The sequence below is a fragment of the Papaver somniferum genome, chromosome 4 (genome assembly GCF_003573695.1).
Source record: "Papaver somniferum cultivar HN1 chromosome 4, ASM357369v1, whole genome shotgun sequence".
Classification (NCBI taxonomy): domain Eukaryota; kingdom Viridiplantae; phylum Streptophyta; class Magnoliopsida; order Ranunculales; family Papaveraceae; genus Papaver; species Papaver somniferum.
In genome coordinates, this window is record NC_039361.1 from 123,623,758 (window position 1) to 123,644,341 (window position 20,584).

Below are 20,584 nucleotides of genomic sequence, written 5' to 3' on the forward strand. Positions count from 1 at the left end.
TCTCAGAAATCAATTTCCGACTTATAACGAAGTGTGTAGAATTTTTTGAGTTAATGTATATTAAATTCAACATTTTTATGAACTCTTTCTTTTTGTGTTGGCTTTGTCTTTCTATTTGATCCAAGATAGATGAAATTTGTTAGGATTTGGATTAGTTTTGCATGGTCTTTCATCCTTTTCTATTGTGAAATTTGACTTCATTCATATTTTCTTGAATCAACGTACATAGAAATGCAATTTTTACTGGACGTATTGCCTTAGAACATATTAATTGTAATTACAATACATTTTTCAAACTTTTTATGTTAAAGATGAGTTTATCTAGTTTACAATTTAGTCTCAGAAATCAATTTCCGACTTATAACGAAGTGTGTAGACTTTTTTGAGTTAATGTATATTAAATTCAACATTTTTATGAACTCTTTCTTTTTGTGTTGGCTTTGTCTTTCTATTTGATCCAAGATAGATGAAAATTGTAAGGATTTGGATTAGTTTTGCATGGTCTTTCATCCTTTTCTATTGTGAAATTTGACTTCATTCATATTTTCTTGAATCAACGTACATAGAAATGCAATTTTTACTGGACGTATTGCCTTAGAACATATTAATTGTAATTACAATACATTTTTCAAACTTTTTCTGTTAAAGATGAGTTTATCTAGTTTACAATTTAGTCTCAATAATCAATTTCCGACTTTTAACGAAATGTGTAGACTTTTTTGAGTTAGCGTATATAAAATTCAACATTCTTATGAACTCTTTATTTTTGTATTGGATTTGTCTTTCTATCTGATTCAAGATAGATGAAATTTGTTAGGATTTGGATTAGTTCTTCTTGGTCTTTCAACCTTCTTCTATTGTGAAATTTGACTTCCTTCATATTTTCTTGAATCAACGCATATAGAAATGCAACTTTTACTAGAAGTATTGCCTTAGAACATATTAATTGTAATTACAATACATTTTTCAAACTTTTTCTGTTAAAGATGAGTTTATCTAGTTTACAATTTAGTCTCAGAAATCAATTTCCGACTTATAACGAAGTGTGTAGACTTTTTTGAGTTAACGTATATAAAATTCAACATTCTTATGAACTCTTTCTTTTTGTGTTGGCTTTGTCTTTCTAATTGATTCAAGATAGATGAAATTTGTTAGGATTTGGATTAGTTTTGTATGGTCTTTCATCCTTCCTCTATTGTGAAATATGACTTCCTTGAAATTTTCTTGAATCAACGTACATAGAAATGAAATTTTTATTAGAGGTATTGCCTTAGAACATATTAATTGTAATTACAATATATTTTTCAAACTTTTTCTATTAAAGATGAGTTTATCTAGTATACAATTTAGTCTCAGAAACCAATTTCCGACTTATAACGAAGTGTGTAGCCTTTTTTGAGTTAACGTATATAAAATTCAACATTTTTATGAACTCTTTCTTTTTGTGTTGGCTTTGTCTTTCTATCTGATTCAAGATAGATGAAATTTGTTAGGATTTGGATTAGTTCTGCTTGGTCTTTCATCCTTCTTCTATTGTGAAATTTGACTTCCTTTATATTTTCTTGAATCAACGTACATAGAAATGCAATTTTTAGTAGACGTAATGCCTTAGAACATATTATTTGTGATTACAATACATTTTTCAAACTTTTTCAGTTAAAGATGAGTTTATCTAGTTTACAATTTAGTCTCAGAAATCAATTTCCGACTTATAACGAAGTGTGTAGACTTTTTTGAGTTAATGTATATTAAATTCAACATTTTTATGAACTCTTTGTTTTTGTGTTGGCTTTGTCTTTCTATTTGATCCAAGATAGATGAAATTTGTTAGGATTTGGATTAGTTTTGCATGGTCTTTCATCCTTTTCTATTGTGAAATTTGACTTCATTCATATTTTCTTGAATCAACGTACATAGAAATGCAATTTTTAGTAGACGTAATGCCTTAGAACATATTATTTGTGATTACAATACATTTTTCAAACTTTTTCAGTTAAAGATGAGTTTATCTAGTTTACAATTTAGTCTCAGAAATCAATTTCCGACTTATAACGAAATTTTTAGAATTTTTTGAGTTAACGTATATAAAATTCAACATTTTTATGAACTCTTTCTTTTTGTGTTGGCTTTGTCTTTCTATTTGATTCAAGATAGATGAAATTTGTTAGGATTTGGATTAGTTCTGTATGGTCTTTCATCCTTCTTATATTGTGAAATTTGACTTCCTTGATATTTTCTTGAATCAACGTACATAGAAATGAAATTTTTATTAGAGGTATTACCTTGGAACATATTAATTGTAATTACGATATATTTTTCAAACTTTTTCTGTTAAAGATGAATTTATCTAGTATACAATTTAGTCTCAGAAATCAACTTCCGACTTATAACGAAGTGTGTAGACTATTTTGAGTTAACGTATATAAAGTTCAACATATTTATGAACTCTTTATTTTTGTATTGGCTTTGTCTTTCTATCTGTTCAAGATAGATGAAATTTTTTAGGATTTGGATTAGTTTTGCTTGGTCTTTAAACCTTCTTCTATTGTGAAATTTGACTTCCTTCATATTTTCTTGAATCAACGCATATAGAAATGCAACTTTTACTAGAAGTATTGCCTTAGAACATATTAATTGTAATTACAATACATTTTTCAAACTTTTTCTGTTAAAGATGAGTTTATCTAGTTTACAATTTAGTCTCAGAAATCAATTTCGGACTTATAACTAAATGTGTAGACTTTTTTGAGTTAACGTATATAAAATTCAACATTTTTATGAACTCTTTCTTTTTTTGTTGGCTTTGTCTTTCTATTTGATTCAAGATAGATGAAATTTGTTAGGATTTGGATTAGTTCTGCATGGTCTTTCATCCTTCTTCAATTGTGAAATTAGACATCCTTCATATTTTCATGAATCAACGTACATAGAAATGCATTTTTACTAGACGTATTGCCTTAGAACATATTAATTGTAATTACAATACATTTTTCAAACTTTTTCTGTTAAAGATGAGTTTATCTAGTTTTGAATTTAGTCTCAGAAATCAATTTCCGACTTATAACGAAATTTGTAGAATTTTGTGAGTTAACGTATATAAAATTCAACATTTTTATGAACTCTTTCTTTTTGTGTTGGCTTTGTAAGTATTTGATTCAAGATAGATGAAATTTGTTAGGATTTGGATTAGTTCTGCATGGTCTTTCATCCTTCTTCTATTGTGAAATTTGACTTCCTTCATATTTTCTTGAATCAATGTACATAGAAATGCAATTTTTAGTAGACGTAATGCCTTAGAACATATTATTTGTGATTACAATACATTTTTCAAACTTTTTCAGTTAAAGATGAGTTTATCTAGTTTACAATTTAGTCTCAGAAATCAATTTCCGACTTATAACGAAGTGTGTAGACTTTTTTGAGTTAACGTATATAAAATTCAACATTCTTATGAACTCTTTCTTTTTGTGTTGGCTTTGTCTTTCTATTTGATTCAAGATAGATGAAATTTGTTAGGATTTGGATTAGTTCTGCTTGGTCTTTCAACCTTCTTCTATTGTGAAATTTGACTTCCTTCATATTTTCTTGAATCAACGCATATAGAAATGCAACTTTTACTAGAAGTATTGCCTTAGAACATATTAATTGTAATTACAATACATTTTTCAAACTTTTTCTATTAAAGATGAGTTTATATAGTTTACAATTTAGTCTCAGAAATCAATTTCCGACTTATAACGAAGTGTGTAGAATTTTTTGAGTTAATGTATATTAAATTCAACATTTTTATGAACTCTTTCTTTTTGTGTTGGCTTTGTCTTTCTATTTGATCCAAGATAGATGAAATTTGTTAGGATTTGGATTAGTTTTGCATGGTCTTTCATCCTTTTCTATTGTGAAATTTGACTTCATTCATATTTTCTTGAATCAACGTACATAGAAATGCAATTTTTACTGGACGTATTGCCTTAGAACATATTAATTGTAATTACAATACATTTTTCAAACTTTTTATGTTAAAGATGAGTTTATCTAGTTTACAATTTAGTCTCAGAAATCAATTTCCGACTTATAACGAAGTGTGTAGACTTTTTTGAGTTAATGTATATTAAATTCAACATTTTTATGAACTCTTTCTTTTTGTGTTGGCTTTGTCTTTCTATTTGATCCAAGATAGATGAAAATTGTAAGGATTTGGATTAGTTTTGCATGGTCTTTCATCCTTTTCTATTGTGAAATTTGACTTCATTCATATTTTCTTGAATCAACGTACATAGAAATGCAATTTTTACTGGACGTATTGCCTTAGAACATATTAATTGTAATTACAATACATTTTTCAAACTTTTTCTGTTAAAGATGAGTTTATCTAGTTTACAATTTAGTCTCAATAATCAATTTCCGACTTTTAACGAAATGTGTAGACTTTTTTGAGTTAGCGTATATAAAATTCAACATTCTTATGAACTCTTTATTTTTGTATTGGATTTGTCTTTCTATCTGATTCAAGATAGATGAAATTTGTTAGGATTTGGATTAGTTCTTCTTGGTCTTTCAACCTTCTTCTATTGTGAAATTTGACTTCCTTCATATTTTCTTGAATCAACGCATATAGAAATGCAACTTTTACTAGAAGTATTGCCTTAGAACATATTAATTGTAATTACAATACATTTTTCAAACTTTTTCTGTTAAAGATGAGTTTATCTAGTTTACAATTTAGTCTCAGAAATCAATTTCCGACTTATAACGAAGTGTGTAGACTTTTTTGAGTTAACGTATATAAAATTCAACATTCTTATGAACTCTTTCTTTTTGTGTTGGCTTTGTCTTTCTAATTGATTCAAGATAGATGAAATTTGTTTGGATTTGGATTAGTTTTGTATGGTCTTTCATCCTTCCTCTATTGTGAAATATGACTTCCTTGAAATTTTCTTGAATCAACGTACATAGAAATGAAATTTTTATTAGAGGTATTGCCTTAGAACATATTAATTGTAATTACAATATATTTTTCAAACTTTTTCTATTAAAGATGAGTTTATCTAGTATACAATTTAGTCTCAGAAACCAATTTCCGACTTATAACGAAGTGTGTAGCCTTTTTTGAGTTAACGTATATAAAATTCAACATTTTTATGAACTCTTTCTTTTTGTGTTGGCTTTGTCTTTCTATCTGATTCAAGATAGATGAAATTTGTTAGGATTTGGATTAGTTCTGCTTGGTCTTTCATCCTTCTTCTATTGTGAAATTTGACTTCCTTTATATTTTCTTGAATCAACGTACATAGAAATGCAATTTTTAGTAGACGTAATGCCTTAGAACATATTATTTGTGATTACAATACATTTTTCAAACTTTTTCAGTTAAAGATGAGTTTATCTAGTTTACAATTTAGTCTCAGAAATCAATTTCCGACTTATAACGAAGTGTGTAGACTTTTTTGAGTTAACGTATATTAAATTCAACATTTTTATGAACTCTTTCTTTTTGTGTTGGCTTTGTCTTTCTATTTGATTCAAGATAGATGAAATTTGTTAGGATTTTGATTAGTTTTGCATGGTCTTTCATCCTTCTTCTATTGTGAAATTTGACTTCCTTCATATTTTCTTGAATCAACGTACATATAAATGCAAATTTTACTAGACGTATTGGCTTAGAACATATTAATGGTATTTACAATACATTTTTCAAACTTTTTATGTTAAAGATGAGTTTATCTAGTTTATAATTTAGTCTCAGAAATCAATTTCCGACTTATAACGAAATGTGTAGACTTTTTTGAGTTAACGTATATAAAATTCAGCATTTTAATGAACTCTTTCTTTTTATATTGGCTTTGTCTTTCTATTTGATTCAAGATAGATGAAATTTGTTAGGATTTGGATTAGTTCTGCATGGTCTTTCATCTTTCTTCTATTGTGAAATTTGACTTCCTTCATATTTTCTTGAATCAACGTACATAGAAATGCAATTTTTACTAGACGTATTGCCTTAGAACATATTAATTGTAATTACAATACATTTTTCAAACTTTTTTTGTTAAAGATGAGTTTATCTAGTTTACAATTTAGTCTCAGAAATCAATTTCCGACTTATAACGAAATGTGTAGACTTTTTTGAGTTAACGTATATAAAATTCAGCATTTTAATGAACTCTTTCTTTTTATATTGGCTTTGTCTTTCTATTTGATTCAAGATAGATGAAATTTGTTAGGATTTGGATTAGTTCTGCATGGTCTTTCATCTTTCTTCTATTGTGAAATTTGACTTCCTTCATATTTTCTTGAATCAACGTACATAGAAATGCAATTTTTACTAGACGTATTGCCATAGAACACATTAATTGTAATTACAATACATTTTTCGAACTTTTTATGTTAAAGATTAGTTTATCTAGTTTACAATTTAGTCTCAGAAATCAATTTCCGACTTATAACGAAATGTGTAGACTTTTTTGAGTTAACGTATATAAAATTCAGCATTTTAATGAACTCTTTCTTTTTATATTGGCTTTGTCTTTCTATTTGATTCAAGATAGATGAAATTTGTTAGGATTTGGATTAGTTCTGCATGGTCTTTCATCTTTCTTCTATTGTGAAATTTGACTTCCTTCATATTTTCTTGAATCAACGTACATGGAAATGCAATTTTTACTAGACGTGTTGCCTTAGAACATATTAATTTTAATTACAATACATTTTTCAAACTTTTTCTGTTAAAGATGAGTTCATCTAGTTTACAATTTAGTCTCAGAAATCAATTTCCGACTTATAACGAAATGTGTAGACTTTTTTGAGTTAACGTATATAAAATTCAGCATTTTAATGAACTCTTTCTTTTTATATTGGCTTTGTCTTTCTATTTGATTCAAGATAGATGAAATTTGTTAGGATTTGGATTAGTTCTGCATAGTCTTTCATCTTTCTTCTATTGTGAAATTTGACTTCCTTCATATTTTCTTGAATCAACGTACATAGAAATGCAATTTTTACTAGACGTATTGCCTCAGAACATATTAATTGTAATTACAATACATTTTTCAAACTTTTTCTGTTAAAGATGAGTTTATCTAGTTTACAATTTAGTCTCAGAAATCAATTTCCGACTTATAACGAAATGTGTAGACTTTTTTGAGTTAACGTATATAAAATTCAGCATTTTAATGAACTCTTTCTTTTTATATTGGCTTTGTCTTTCTATTTGATTTAAGATAGATGAAATTTGTTAGGATTTGGATTAGTTCTGCATTGTCTTTCATCTTTCTTCTATTGTGAAATTTGACTTCCTTCATATTTTCTTGAATCAACGTACATAAAAATGCAATTTTTACTAGACGTATTGCCTTAGAACATATTAATTGTAATTACAATACATTTTTTCAAACTTTTTCTGTTAAAGATGAGTTTATCTAGTTTACAATTTAGTCACAGAAATCAATTTCCGACTTATAAAGAAATGTGTAGACTTTTTCGAGTTAACGTATATAAAATTCAACATTTTTATGAACTCTTTCTTTTTGTGTAACTTTGTCTTTCTATTTGATTCAAGATAGAAGAAATTTGTTAGGATTTGGATTAGTTCTGCATGGTCTTTCATCCTTCTTCTATTGTTAAATTTGACTTCCTTCATATTTTCTTGAATCAACGTACATAGAAATGCAAATTTTACTAGACGTATTGCCTTAGAACATATTAATTGTAATTACAATACATTTTTCAAACTTTTTCTGTTAAAGATGAGTTTATCTAGTTTACAATTTAGTCTCAGAAATCAATTTCCGACTTATAAAGAAATGTGTAGACTTTTTCGAGTTAACGTATATAAAATTCAACATTTTTATGAACTCTTTCTTTTTGTGTAACTTTGTCTTTCTATTTGATTCCAGATAGAATAAATTTGTTAGGGTTTGGATTAGTTCTGCATGGTCTTTCATCCTTCTTCTATTGTTAAATTTGACTTCCTTCATATTTTCTTGAATCAACGTACATAGAAATACAATTTTTACTAGACGTATTGCCTTAGAACACATTAATTGTAATTATAATACATTTTTCAAACTTTTTCTTTTAAAGATGAGTTTATCTAGTTTACAATTTAGTCTCAGAAATCAATTTCCGACTTATAACGAAATGTGTAGACTTTTTTGAGTTAACGTATATAAAATTCAGCATTTTAATGAACTCTTTCTTTTTATATTGGCTTTGTCTTTCTATTTGATTCAAGATAGATGAAATTTGTTAGGATTTGGATTAGTTCTGCATGGTCTTTCATCTTTCTTCTATTGTGAAATTTGACTTCCTTAATATTTTCTTGAATCAACGTACATAGAAATGCAATTTTTACTAGACGTATTGCCTTAGAACATATTAATTGTAATTACAATACATTTTTCAAACTTTTTCTGTTAAAGATGAGTTTATCTAGTTTACAATTTAGTCTCAGAAATCAATTTCGGACTTATAACGAAATGTGTAGACTTTTTTGAGTTAACGTATATAAACTTCAACATTTTTATGAACTCTTTCTTTTTGTGTTGGCTTTGTCTTTCTATTTGATTCAAGATAGATGAAATTTGTTAGGATTTGGAATAGTTTTGCATGGTCTTTCATCCTTCTTCTATTGTGAAATTGACTTCCTTCATATTTTCTTGAATCAACGTACATAGAAATGCAATTTTTAGTAGACGTAATGCCTTAGAACATATTATTTGTGATTACAATACATTTTCAAACTTTTTATGTTAAAGATGAGTTTATCTAGTTTATAATTTAGTCTCAGAAATCAATTCCGACTTATAACGAAGTGTGTAGACTTTTTTGATTTAACGTATATTAAATTCAACATTTTTATGAACTCTTTCTTTTTGTGTTGGCTTTGTATTTCTATTTGATTCAAGATAGATGAAATTTGTTAGGATTTGGATTAGTTTTGCATGGTCTTTCATCCTTCTTCTATTGTGAAATTTGACTTCCTTCATATTTTCTTGAATCAACGTACATAGAAATGCAATTTTTACTAGACGTATTGCCTTAGAACATATTAATTGTAATTATAATACATTTTTCAAACTTTTTCTGTTAAAGATGAGTTTATCTAGTTTACAATTTAGTCTCAGAAATCAATTTCCGACTTATAACGAAATGTGTAGACTTTTTTGAGATAACGTATATAAAATTCAACATTCTTATGAACTCTTTCTTTTTGTGTTGGCTTTGTCTTTCTATTTGATTCAAGATAGATGAAATTTGTTAGGATTTGGATTAGTTCTGCTTGGTCTTTCATCCTTCTTCTATTGTGAAATTTGACTTCCTTCATATTTTCTTGAATCAACGTACATAGAAATGCAATTTTTAGTAGACGTAATGCCTTAGAACATATTATTTGTGATTACAATACATTTTTCAAACTTTTTCAGTTAAAGATGAGTAATCAATTTCCGACTTATAACGAAGTGTGTAGACTTTTTTTGAGTTAACGTATATTAAATTCAACATTTTTATGAACTCTTTCTTTTTGTGTTGGCTTTGTCTTTCTATTTGATTCAAGATAGATGAAATTTGTTAGGATTTGGATTAGTTTTGCATGGTCTTTCATCCTTTTCTATTGTGAAATTTGACTTCCTACATATTTTCTTGAATCAACGTACATAGAAATGAAATTTTTACTAGACGTATTGCCTTAGAACATATTAATTGTAATTACAATACATTTTTCAAACTTTTTCTGTTAAAGATGATTTTATCTAGTTTACAATTTAGTCTCAAAAATCAATTTCCGACTTATAACGAAATGTGTAGACTTTTTTGAGTTAACGTATATAAAATTCAACATTCCTATGAACTCTGTCTTTTTGTGTTGGCTTTGTCTTTCTATTTGATTCAAGATAGATGAAATTTGTTAGGATTTGGATTAGTTCTACATGGTCTTTCAACCTTCTTCTATTGTGAAATTTGACTTCCTTCATATTTTCTTGAATCAACGTACATAGAAATGCAATTTTTAGTAGACGTAATGCCTTAGAACATATTATTTGTGATTACAATACATTTTTCAAACTTTTTCAGTTAAAGATGAGTTTATCTAGTTTACAATTTAGTCTCAGAAATCAATTTCCGACTTATAACGAAGTGTGTAGACTTTTTTGAGTTAACGTATATAAAATTCAACATTCTTATGAACTCTTTCTTTTTGTGTTGGCTTTGTCTTTCTATTTGATTCAAGATAGATGAAATTTTTTAGGATTTGGATTAGTTCTGCTTGGTCTTTCATCCTTCTTCTATTGTGAAATTTGACTTCCTTCATATTTTCTTGAATCAACGTACATAGAAATGCAATTTTTAGTAGACGTAATGCCTTAGAACATATTATTTGTGATTACAATACATTTTTCAAACTTTTTCAGTTAAAGATGAGTTTATCTAGTTTACAATTTAGTCTCAGAAATCAATTTCCGACTTATAACGAAGTGTGTAGACTTTTTTGAGTTAACGTATATTAAATTCAACATTTTTATGAACTCTTTCTTTTTGTGTTGGCTTTGTCTTTATATTTGATTCAAGATAGATGAAATTTGTTAGGATTTGGATTAGTTCTGCATGGTCTTTCATCCTTCTTCTATTGTGAAATTTGACTTCCTTCATATTTTCTTCAATCAACGTACATAGAAATGCAATTTTTACTAGACGTATTGCCTTGGAACATATTAATTGAAATTACAATACATTTTTTAAACTTTTTCTGTTACGGATGTGTTTATCTAGTTTACAATTTAGTCTCAGAAATCAATTTCTGACTTATAACGAAGTGTGTAGACTTTTTTGAGTTAACGTATATAAAATTCAACATTTTTATGAACTCTTTCTTTTTGTGTTGGCTTTGTCTTTCTATTTGATTCAAGATAGATGAAATTTGTTAGGATTTGGATTAGTTCTGCATGGTCTTTCATCTTTCTTCTATTGTGAAATTTGACTTCCTTCATATTTTCTTGAATCAACGTACATGGAAATGCAATTTTTACTAGACGTATTGCCTTAGAACATATTAATTGTAATTACAATACATTTTTCAAACTTTTTCTTTTAAAGATGAGTTTATCTAGTTTACAATTTAGTCTCAGAAATCAATTTCCGACTTATAACGAAATGTGTAGACTTTTTTGAGTTAACGTATATAAAATTCAGCATTTTAATGAACTCTTTCTTTTTATATTGGCTTTGTCTTTCTATTTGATTCAAGATAGATGAAATTTGTTAGGATTTGGATTATTTCTGCATGGTCTTTCATCTTTCTTCTATTGTGAAATTTGCCTTCCTTCATATTTTCTTGAATCAACGTACATAGAAATGCAATTTTTACTAGACGTATTGCCTTAGAACATATTAATTGTAATTACAATACATTTTTCAAACTTTTTCTGTTAAAGATGAGTTTATCTAGTTTACAATTTAGTCTCAGAAATCAATTTCGGACTTATAACGAAATGTGTAGACTTTTTTGAGTTAACGTATATAAAATTCAACATTTTTATGAACTCTTTCTTTTTGTGTTGGCTTTGTAAGTATTTGATTCAAGATAGATGAAATTTGTTAGGATTTGGATTAGTTCTGCATGGTCTTTCATCCTTCTTCTATTGTGAAATTTGACTTCCTTCATATTTTCTTGAATCAATGTACATAGAAATGCAATTTTTAGTAGACGTAATGCCTTAGAACATATTATTTGTGATTACAATACATTTTTCAAACTTTTTCAGTTAAAGATGAGTTTATCTAGTTTACAATTTAGTCTCAGAAATCAATTTCCGACTTATAACGAAGTGTGTAGACTTTTTTGAGTTAACGTATATAAAATTCAACATTCTTATGAACTCTTTCTTTTTGTGTTGGCTTTGTCTTTCTATTTGAGTCAAGATCGATGAAATTTGTTAGGATTTGGATTAGTTTTGTATGGTCTTTCATCCTTCCTCTATTGTGAAATATGACTTCCTTGAAATTTTCTTGAATCAACGTACATAGAAATGAAATTTTTATTAGAGGTATTGCCTTAGAACATATTAATTGTAATTACAATATATTTTTCAAACTTTTTCTATTAAAGATGAGTTTATCTAGTATACAATTTAGTCTCAGAAACCAATTTCCGACTTATAACGAAGTGTGTAGCCTTTTTTGAGTTAACGTATATAAAATTCAACATTTTTATGAACTCTTTCTTTTTGTGTTGGCTTTGTCTTTCTATCTGATTCAAGATAGATGAAATTTGTTAGGATTTGGATTAGTTCTGCTTGGTCTTTCATCCTTCTTCTATTGTGAAATTTGACTTCCTTTATATTTTCTTGAATCAACGTACATAGAAATGCAATTTTTAGTAGACGTAATGCCTTAGAACATATTATTTGTGATTACAATACATTTTTCAAACTTTTTCAGTTAAAGATGAGTTTATCTAGTTTACAATTTAGTCTCAGAAATCAATTTCCGACTTATAACGAAGTGTGTAGACTTTTTTGAGTTAATGTATATTAAATTCAACATTTTTATGAACTCTTTGTTTTTGTGTTGGCTTTGTCTTTCTATTTGATCCAAGATAGATGAAATTTGTTAGGATTTGGATTAGTTTTGCATGGTCTTTCATCCTTTTCTATTGTGAAATTTGACTTCATTCATATTTTCTTGAATCAACGTACATAGAAATGCAATTTTTAGTAGACGTAATGCCTTAGAACATATTATTTGTGATTACAATACATTTTTCAAACTTTTTCAGTTAAAGATGAGTTTATCTAGTTTACAATTTAGTCTCAGAAATCAATTTCCGACTTATAACGAAATTTTTAGAATTTTTTGAGTTAACGTATATAAAATTCAACATTTTTATGAACTCTTTCTTTTTGTGTTGGCTTTGTCTTTCTATTTGATTCAAGATAGATGAAATTTGTTAGGATTTGGATTAGTTCTGTATGGTCTTTCATCCTTCTTATATTGTGAAATTTGACTTCCTTGATATTTTCTTGAATCAACGTACATAGAAATGAAATTTTTATTAGAGGTATTACCTTGGAACATATTAATTGTAATTACGATATATTTTCCAAACTTTTTCTGTTAAAGATGAATTTATCTAGTATACAATTTAGTCTCAGAAATCAACTTCCGACTTATAACGAAGTGTGTAGACTATTTTGAGTTAACGTATATAAAGTTCAACATATTTATGAACTCTTTATTTTTGTATTGGCTTTGTCTTTCTATCTGATTCAAGATAGATGAAATTTGTTAGAATTTGGATTAGTTTTGCTTGGTCTTTAAACCTTCTTCTATTGTGAAATTTGACTTCCTTCATATTTTCTTGAATCAACGCATATAGAAATGCAACTTTTACTAGAAGTATTGCCTTAGAACATATTAATTGTAATTACAATACATTTTTCAAACTTTTTCTGTTAAAGATGAGTTTATCTAGTTTACAATTTAGTCTCAGAAATCAATTTCGGATTTATAACTAAATGTGTAGACTTTTTTGAGTTAACGTATATAAAATTCAACATTTTTATGAACTCTTTCTTTTTTTGTTGGCTTTGTCTTTCTATTTGATTCAAGATAGATGAAATTTGTTAGGATTTGGATTAGTTCTGCATGGTCTTTCATCCTTCTTCTATTGTGAAATTAGACATCCTTCATATTTTCATGAATCAACGTACATAGAAATGCATTTTTACTAGACGTATTGCCTTAGAACATATTAATTGTAATTACAATACATTTTTCAAACTTTTTCTGTTAAAGATGAGTTTATCTAGTTTTGAATTTAGTCTCAGAAATCAATTTCCGACTTATAACGAAATTTGTAGAATTTTGTGAGTTAACGTATATAAAATTCAACATTTTTATGAACTCTTTCTTTTTGTGTTGGCTTTGTATTTCTATTTGATTCAAGATAGATGAAATTTGTTAGGATTTGGATTAGTTCTTTATGGTCTTTCATCCTTCTTCTATTGTGAAATTTGACTTCCTTGATATTTTCTTGAATCAACGTACATAGAAATGAAATTTTTATTAGAGGTATTACCTTGGAACATATTAATTGTAATTACGATATATTTTTCAAACTTTTTCTGTTGAAGATGAATTTATCTAGTATACAATTTAGTCTCAGAAATCAACTTCCGACTTATAACGAAGTGTGTAGACTATTTTAAGTTAACGTATATAAAGTTCAACATATTTATGAACTCTTTATTTTTGTATTGGCTTTGTCTTTCTATCTGATTCAAGATAGATGAAATTTGTTAGGATTTGGATTAGTTCTGCTTGGTCTTTAAACCTTCTTCTATTGTGAAATTTGACTTCCTTCATATTTTCTTGAATCAACGCATATAGAAATGCAACTTTTACTAGAAGTATTGCCTTAGAACATATTAATTGTAATTACAATACATTTTTCAAACTTTTTTTGTTAAAGATGAGTTTATCTAGTTTACAATTTAGTCTCAGAAATCAATTTCGGACTTATAACGAAATGTGTAACTTTTTTGAGTTAACGTATATAAAATTCAACATTTTTATGAACTCTTTCTTTTTGTGTTGGCTTTGTCTTTCTATTTGATTCAAGATAGATGAAATTTGTTAGGACTTGGAATAGTTTTGCATGGTATTTCAACCTTCTTCTATTGTGAAATTTGACTTCCTTCATATTTTCTTGAATCAACGTACATAGAAATGCAATTTTCAGTAGACGTAATGCCTTAGAACATATTATTTGTGATTACAATACATTTTCAAACTTTTTTAGTTAAAGATGAGTTTATCTAGTTTATAATTTAGTCTCAGAAATCAATTCCGACTTATAACGAAGTGTGTAGACTTTTTTGATTTAACGTATATTAAATTCAACATTTTTATGAACTCTTTCTTTTTGTGTTGGCTTTGTATTTCTATTTGATTCAAGATTGTAGAAATTTGTTAGGATTTGGGTTAGTTTTGCATGGTCTTTCATCCTTCTTCTATTGTGAAATTTGACTTCCTTCATATTTTCTTAAATCAACATACATAGAAATGCAATTTTTACTAGACGTATTGCCTTAGAACATATTAATTGTAATTACAATACATTTTTCAAACTTTTTCTGTTAAAGATGAGTTTATCTAGTTTACAATTTAGTCTCAGAAATTAATTTCCGACTTATAACGAAATGTGTAGACTTTTTTGAGTTAACGTATATAAAATTCAACATTTTTATGAACTCTTTCTTTTTGTGTTGGCTTTGTCTTTCTATTTGATTCAAGATAGATGAAATTTGTTAGGATTTGGATTAGTTCTGCATGGTCTTTCATCCTTCTTCTATTGTGAAATTAGACATCCTTCATATTTTCATGAATCAACGTACATAGAAATGCATTTTTTACTAGACGTATTGCCTTAGAACATATTAATTGTAATTACAATACATTTTTCAAACTTTTTATGTTAAAGATGAGTTTATCTAGTTTTCAATTTAGTCTCTGAAATCAATTTCTGACTTATAACGAAATTTGTCGAATTTTTTGAGTTAACGTATATAAAATTCAACATTTTTATGAACTCTTTCTTTTTGTGTTGGCTTTGTCTTTCTATTTGATTCAAGATAGATGAAATTTTTTAGGATTTGGATTAGTTCTCTATGGTCTTTCATCCTACTTCTATTGTGAAATTTGACTTCCTTGATATTTTCTTTAATAAACGTACATAGAAATGAAATTTTTATTAGAGGTATTACCTTGGAACATATTAATTGTAATTACGATATATTTTTCAAACTTTTTCTGTTAAAGATGAATTTATCTAGTATACAATTTAGTCTCAGAAATCAACTTCCGACTTATAACGAAGTGTGTAGACTATTTTGAGTTAACGTATATAAAGTTCAACATATTTATGAACTCTTTATTTTTGTATTGGCTTTGTCTTTCTATCTGATTCAAGATAGATGAAATTTGTTTGGATTAGTTCTGCTTGGTCTTTCAACCTTCTTCTATTGTGAAATTTGACTTCCTTCATATTTTCTTGAACCAACGCATATAGAAATGCAATTTTTACTAGAAGTATTGTTTTTTTTGGTAAGTCCAAAATTGTATTAATGAATATCAAAAATTTACAAGAAGTTTACAAGAAAAGAGGTTTAGAAAACCCCAAAAACTCGCAAACTAATTAAATCTATAATATGGAACATTTGGATATTCTAAAGAACTAACAAAATAAGGTCTCTCATCATAGTTCATCCTTCACCATTACCAAGTAAACATCCTCTTTTTGCCATAGAGTCTGCTGCAAAATTTGCTTCACGGTATGTGTGCATAAATCTAATAGAGTCATAGTCTCCTGAATACTTCTCCAACGCTGCTTTGCAAACCATGGAATATTATTATGAGAGAAAGCCATAATAGCTCCAATTGAATCTGAGCGCACCAACACCTTTCTAATCTCCCACTTTTGGGCCCATTCCAAACCCATAATCACACCATATAACTCAGCCAAGAAATTATTTGTGCAACCTAGACCAATGCTCATAGCACCAATGAAGTTGCTGTCATGATCTCGGGCTACAACTCCAGCCCCAGCAATCCCCGGATTCCATTTCGCAGCACCATCACAACACAAAAGAAGTTCATCTCTATTTGGAGGGTACCAAAAACACTCAATAGGTTGAATATGCTTCACTTTCCTATGCTTAACACGGAAGTAGTTCAGAATTTCCAAGTCTTCAGCAGTGTTATACATAAAACTCTTCAAACGCATAGAGTATTCATGAATCTGATGAAAAAACTCTTTGCTTGAAAAAATGAATGCTTATGCTTTTGTTTTCAAAATATTCCAGATTTCTAGCATGCCACAGTTCAGCACGAACAACTAGGATTGATAACAGCCAAAGATCTTTGGTAATTCTACTTCTTCCTTTTGAAACTTTGTAAGCATCAACAATATTAAAATGAGGTTGAAGAGAGAAAATACCTGCAATCCACTCCCAAACTTGTGTTGCATAAGAACAAGTCCACAAAATATGATATAAGGATTCCTCTTCACACTTACACAAGTAACATCTATTGGACAATTCCACTTTAAACCTACTTCTGATCTTGTCAGAAGTTGCGCAAGCTTCTCGGCAGAGTTTCCAGTTTTGTGCAGCAAGTTTAGGGTGATTAGACTTCCTCCTTAGCAAGCCAAAATCCTCCAAAACTGTATACTTCTTCCTAATAAGCTCCTTGGCTGATTTAACCGTGAAAACCCCATGTAAATCATGCATCCAGACCCTGCAGTCAACTCCTCCACGTAAAACTGGCATATTTGAGGCTTCAACACCAGCATTCATCAACACCTGACCGTGAACTCCTTGAAGATGCAAAGCATTATCAATAAGAATATCACTCACCTTGGTAGAAAAATCCAGTTCATGGTTTCCTAATATATCAGCAATGCTTTGAGTACCATACCAAACATCATAATAAAGAGATGTTGATCTTCCATCACCAAGAAGAACTTTAGTGTTATTATCAACCAGATTCTGAACTACTTTAATCCCTGGAAATATAGAGGATTTAACACCATAACGCTTCAATCTCCCACAAGTATAAGTATATTTCGCCCATAAGAAACGCGCCCATTTTTTTTGAGAAGAACGAATACTCCACCACAACTTCATAAGCATAGCTCTATTGGTGGTTTCCATGCTCGTAATACCTAAGCCACCTTCTTTCAAAGGACAACAAACTTTAGGAAAACCAACAACAAATTTTCTAGCTATCTCCGCATCACCAGACCAAAGAAAGTTACGAATCACTCTTTCAGCTTGTTGAATGAACTTCTTAGGCCATTTATAGACGGCCATGTTGTGAATGGTGTAACTAGCAATCACTGAGTTAATTAGAACAATTCTATCTTGAAAAGAAAGAAGTTTACCTTTCCAAACAGCAAGTTGATTTTTGATTTTATCAATAACGTTGCTTATGTGACGATATCGAACTGCACCAAGCATAATTTGCACACCCAAGTATCTATCAGGGAAAGTAGTAACACTCATATCAAGTAAATCAGTTATAGTTCTGCATCTACTCAACGAACCTCCACCATAATATACCTTACTTTTATGACGAAAAACAGATTGACCAGAGGCCGCTTGATATTTACCAAGCAAAACAAGAAGGTTATTCAAGCTCTTCATGTTGCCCTTACAAAAGATCATAATGTCATCAGCAAAGAAGAGATGAGTGGGAGAAATACCTCTTTTAGAGAGCATAGGAGTCATCTTCTTTTCTAGAAAAAGCTTGGTAAGATTTCTACTGAGCACATCTTCAATTAGGACAAAAATCAGAGGAGATAAGGGGTCACCTTGTCTTAGACCTCTATTAATCTTGAAGAATCCTTCTGGGTTACCATTTAGAAGAATATAAATACGCGCCGAGTTCAGAATTGAAAGAATCCAAGAGCACCAATTGTCAGAAAAACCATACCTCCGAAAGACCTCCAAGACAAAAGACCAGCTAACCGTATCAAAAGCTTGAGTAATATCAAGCTTGAGACCAACATTGCCATCCTTACGTTTTGTCTTAATATCATTAACCATCTCTGAAGCAACACTTATGTTTTCATGAATGTTACGCCCCTTCATTAACGCAACTTGCTCTTCTGAAACAAGATTATCAAGGACACTACCAAGTCTAGTAGCTAGGATCTTAGTGAAAATTTTAAAGAAAAAATTACTAAGACCAATAGGCCGAAAATTATTAAGAGTGTTTGCTCCTTTTACCTTGGCAATTAAAATCAAGAGACTAGAATTAGTACCTTGAGGAATAACCTTCACTGTCCAGCAATAAATGGTAGCATTATAGAGGTCTTGCTGAATTATCTCCCAGCAATGTCTGTAGAAACACCCAGAGAAACCATCAGGGCCAGGCGCACTGTCAGCTCCAAGATTAAAAACCGCCTCTTTAAATTCATCAAGAGTCGGAATTGCATCCATTCTTTGACTGTCTTCAACAGAAATAATGTTGTGCTCATACTCAAACAGATCTTCCTCTATAGTCAGGTCTGAACCATTAAATTTAGCCTCATAAAAAGACACAACATGGTCTCGAATTTGTTCAAAATCTGTTAGAACATTCCCATTACCATCTACCAATTCAGAAATCATATTGTTGCTCCTACGAGTTTTAGTATTGGCATGAAAGAAAGAAGTATTACTTGCACCCTCCAACAACCATTTACTTCTTGTTTTTTGTTTTAACATAATGGCTTGTTGAGCTCTAATGTCTTGGAGAATAATTGACGCATCTTTAGCAGCATTAAGCTTGCTAACATCCTCAGGATCTTCATCAGAAATACGAAGAGCAACTTCTAAAGTCAGTTTAGCTTGCTTAAACCTAGCATGAACATTACCAAAAACCCTCATATTCCATTCTTTTAGACCGATCTTCAATCTCTTAAGCTTGAAGGGAAAGATAAAAGCCGGAGAACCTAAAACAGGAGCATTCCAGTTCTCCTTAACCAATCTCATGAAATCATTATGCACAAACCACATCTTTTGAAACCTGAAAGGAGCTCTTTTTGGCCTCAAAAAAGTAATAGGAAAACCAATAATTGCAGAGTGATCGGATACTTCCCTAGGGAGAGCCTTACATCTCCAGTTCTCAAATTTATTCAGCCAAGCTTCATTAATCAAGGCTCTATCCAATTTACAAAGAATTCTTCTTACACCTGATTGACCATTAGCCCAAGTGAATTTAGAACCCAAGGAGTCTGCTTCAAAGAGATCATTATCATCCATCCAATCAGCAAATTCATTGATGACAGAAGTTCTAGGCTCACGCCCTCCTCGTTTTTCCTCATTATGTAAGACATAGTTGAAATCTCCCATGACTAACCAAGGAGTTGTACAATCACGTGAAGACAGTTGCTGCCATAAGTTTCTTATAGTGACTTGAATACAGCTTGCGTGAATGAAAGAGATCATAACACCATCAACTTCAATTGTAACAGCTTGTTTGCTAGAGTTTATTACATTAGGCATTACCATCTCCTCAGACCAAAAGATCCAAATATTCCCTTTCAACCTCCCAACAGAATTATGAATAACGTTTCTCATATAACCAGAAATATGTAAACCTTGCACAAATTTATCAGAACAATAAACCTTAGGTTCTGCAATGCAGAATATATCAGGCTTAAAATCTTTAATTAACTCCTTCAGCTTGTCTCTGGCTGCCTCACGAGCAACTCCATTGATGTTCCAGAAGAGAACACGCATTACAAACAAGTTTTGGAGGAAACATTACCCATCTTAGAGGATTCACCAGAGTATAAACTCAACGTGTTTCCTTTTGTCAAACAACTTCCTTTTCCTACACAATTTCCTAACAAGAAACGTTCTCAGTTTGGGAAGCCTCATCAGTTTGGGAAGCCGTGTGAGTTTGGGAAACCCTACCCGTAGAATTATTAATACGTCTCTGCATGATTTGCATGCGATTACGTTTAAGCTCTTGTTCAGCCCTAAATTTTGCATCAGCCTCACTTTCAGGCATCTCATTCCCTAGGTTTAGAGCATCAAACTTA

At 29.4% G+C, this 20,584-nt stretch overlaps 2 protein-coding genes across 2 annotated transcripts; both read right to left on the bottom strand.

Moving 5' to 3' along the window:
• Positions 1 to 16,249: 16,249 nt before the first annotated feature.
• LOC113273079 lies at positions 16,250 to 16,777 on the bottom strand. The gene has a single exon (XM_026522848.1). It carries the CDS (start codon positions 16,775 to 16,777, stop codon positions 16,250 to 16,252), a length of 528 nt encoding a protein of 175 aa, XP_026378633.1.
• Positions 16,778 to 16,784: 7 nt separating this feature from the next.
• Positions 16,785 to 20,279, bottom strand: LOC113273080. The gene has a single exon (XM_026522849.1). It carries the CDS (start codon positions 20,277 to 20,279, stop codon positions 16,785 to 16,787), a length of 3,495 nt encoding a protein of 1,164 aa, XP_026378634.1.
• Between the last annotated feature and the right edge of the window lie 305 nt (positions 20,280 to 20,584).

Coding starts and splice junctions, on each gene's coding strand:
- LOC113273080 (XM_026522849.1), bottom strand. CDS start 20,279: ATGCGTGTTCTCTTCTGGAACATCAATGGAGTTGCTCGTGAGGCAGCC.
- LOC113273079 (XM_026522848.1), bottom strand. CDS start 16,777: ATGCGTTTGAAGAGTTTTATGTATAACACTGCTGAAGACTTGGAAATT.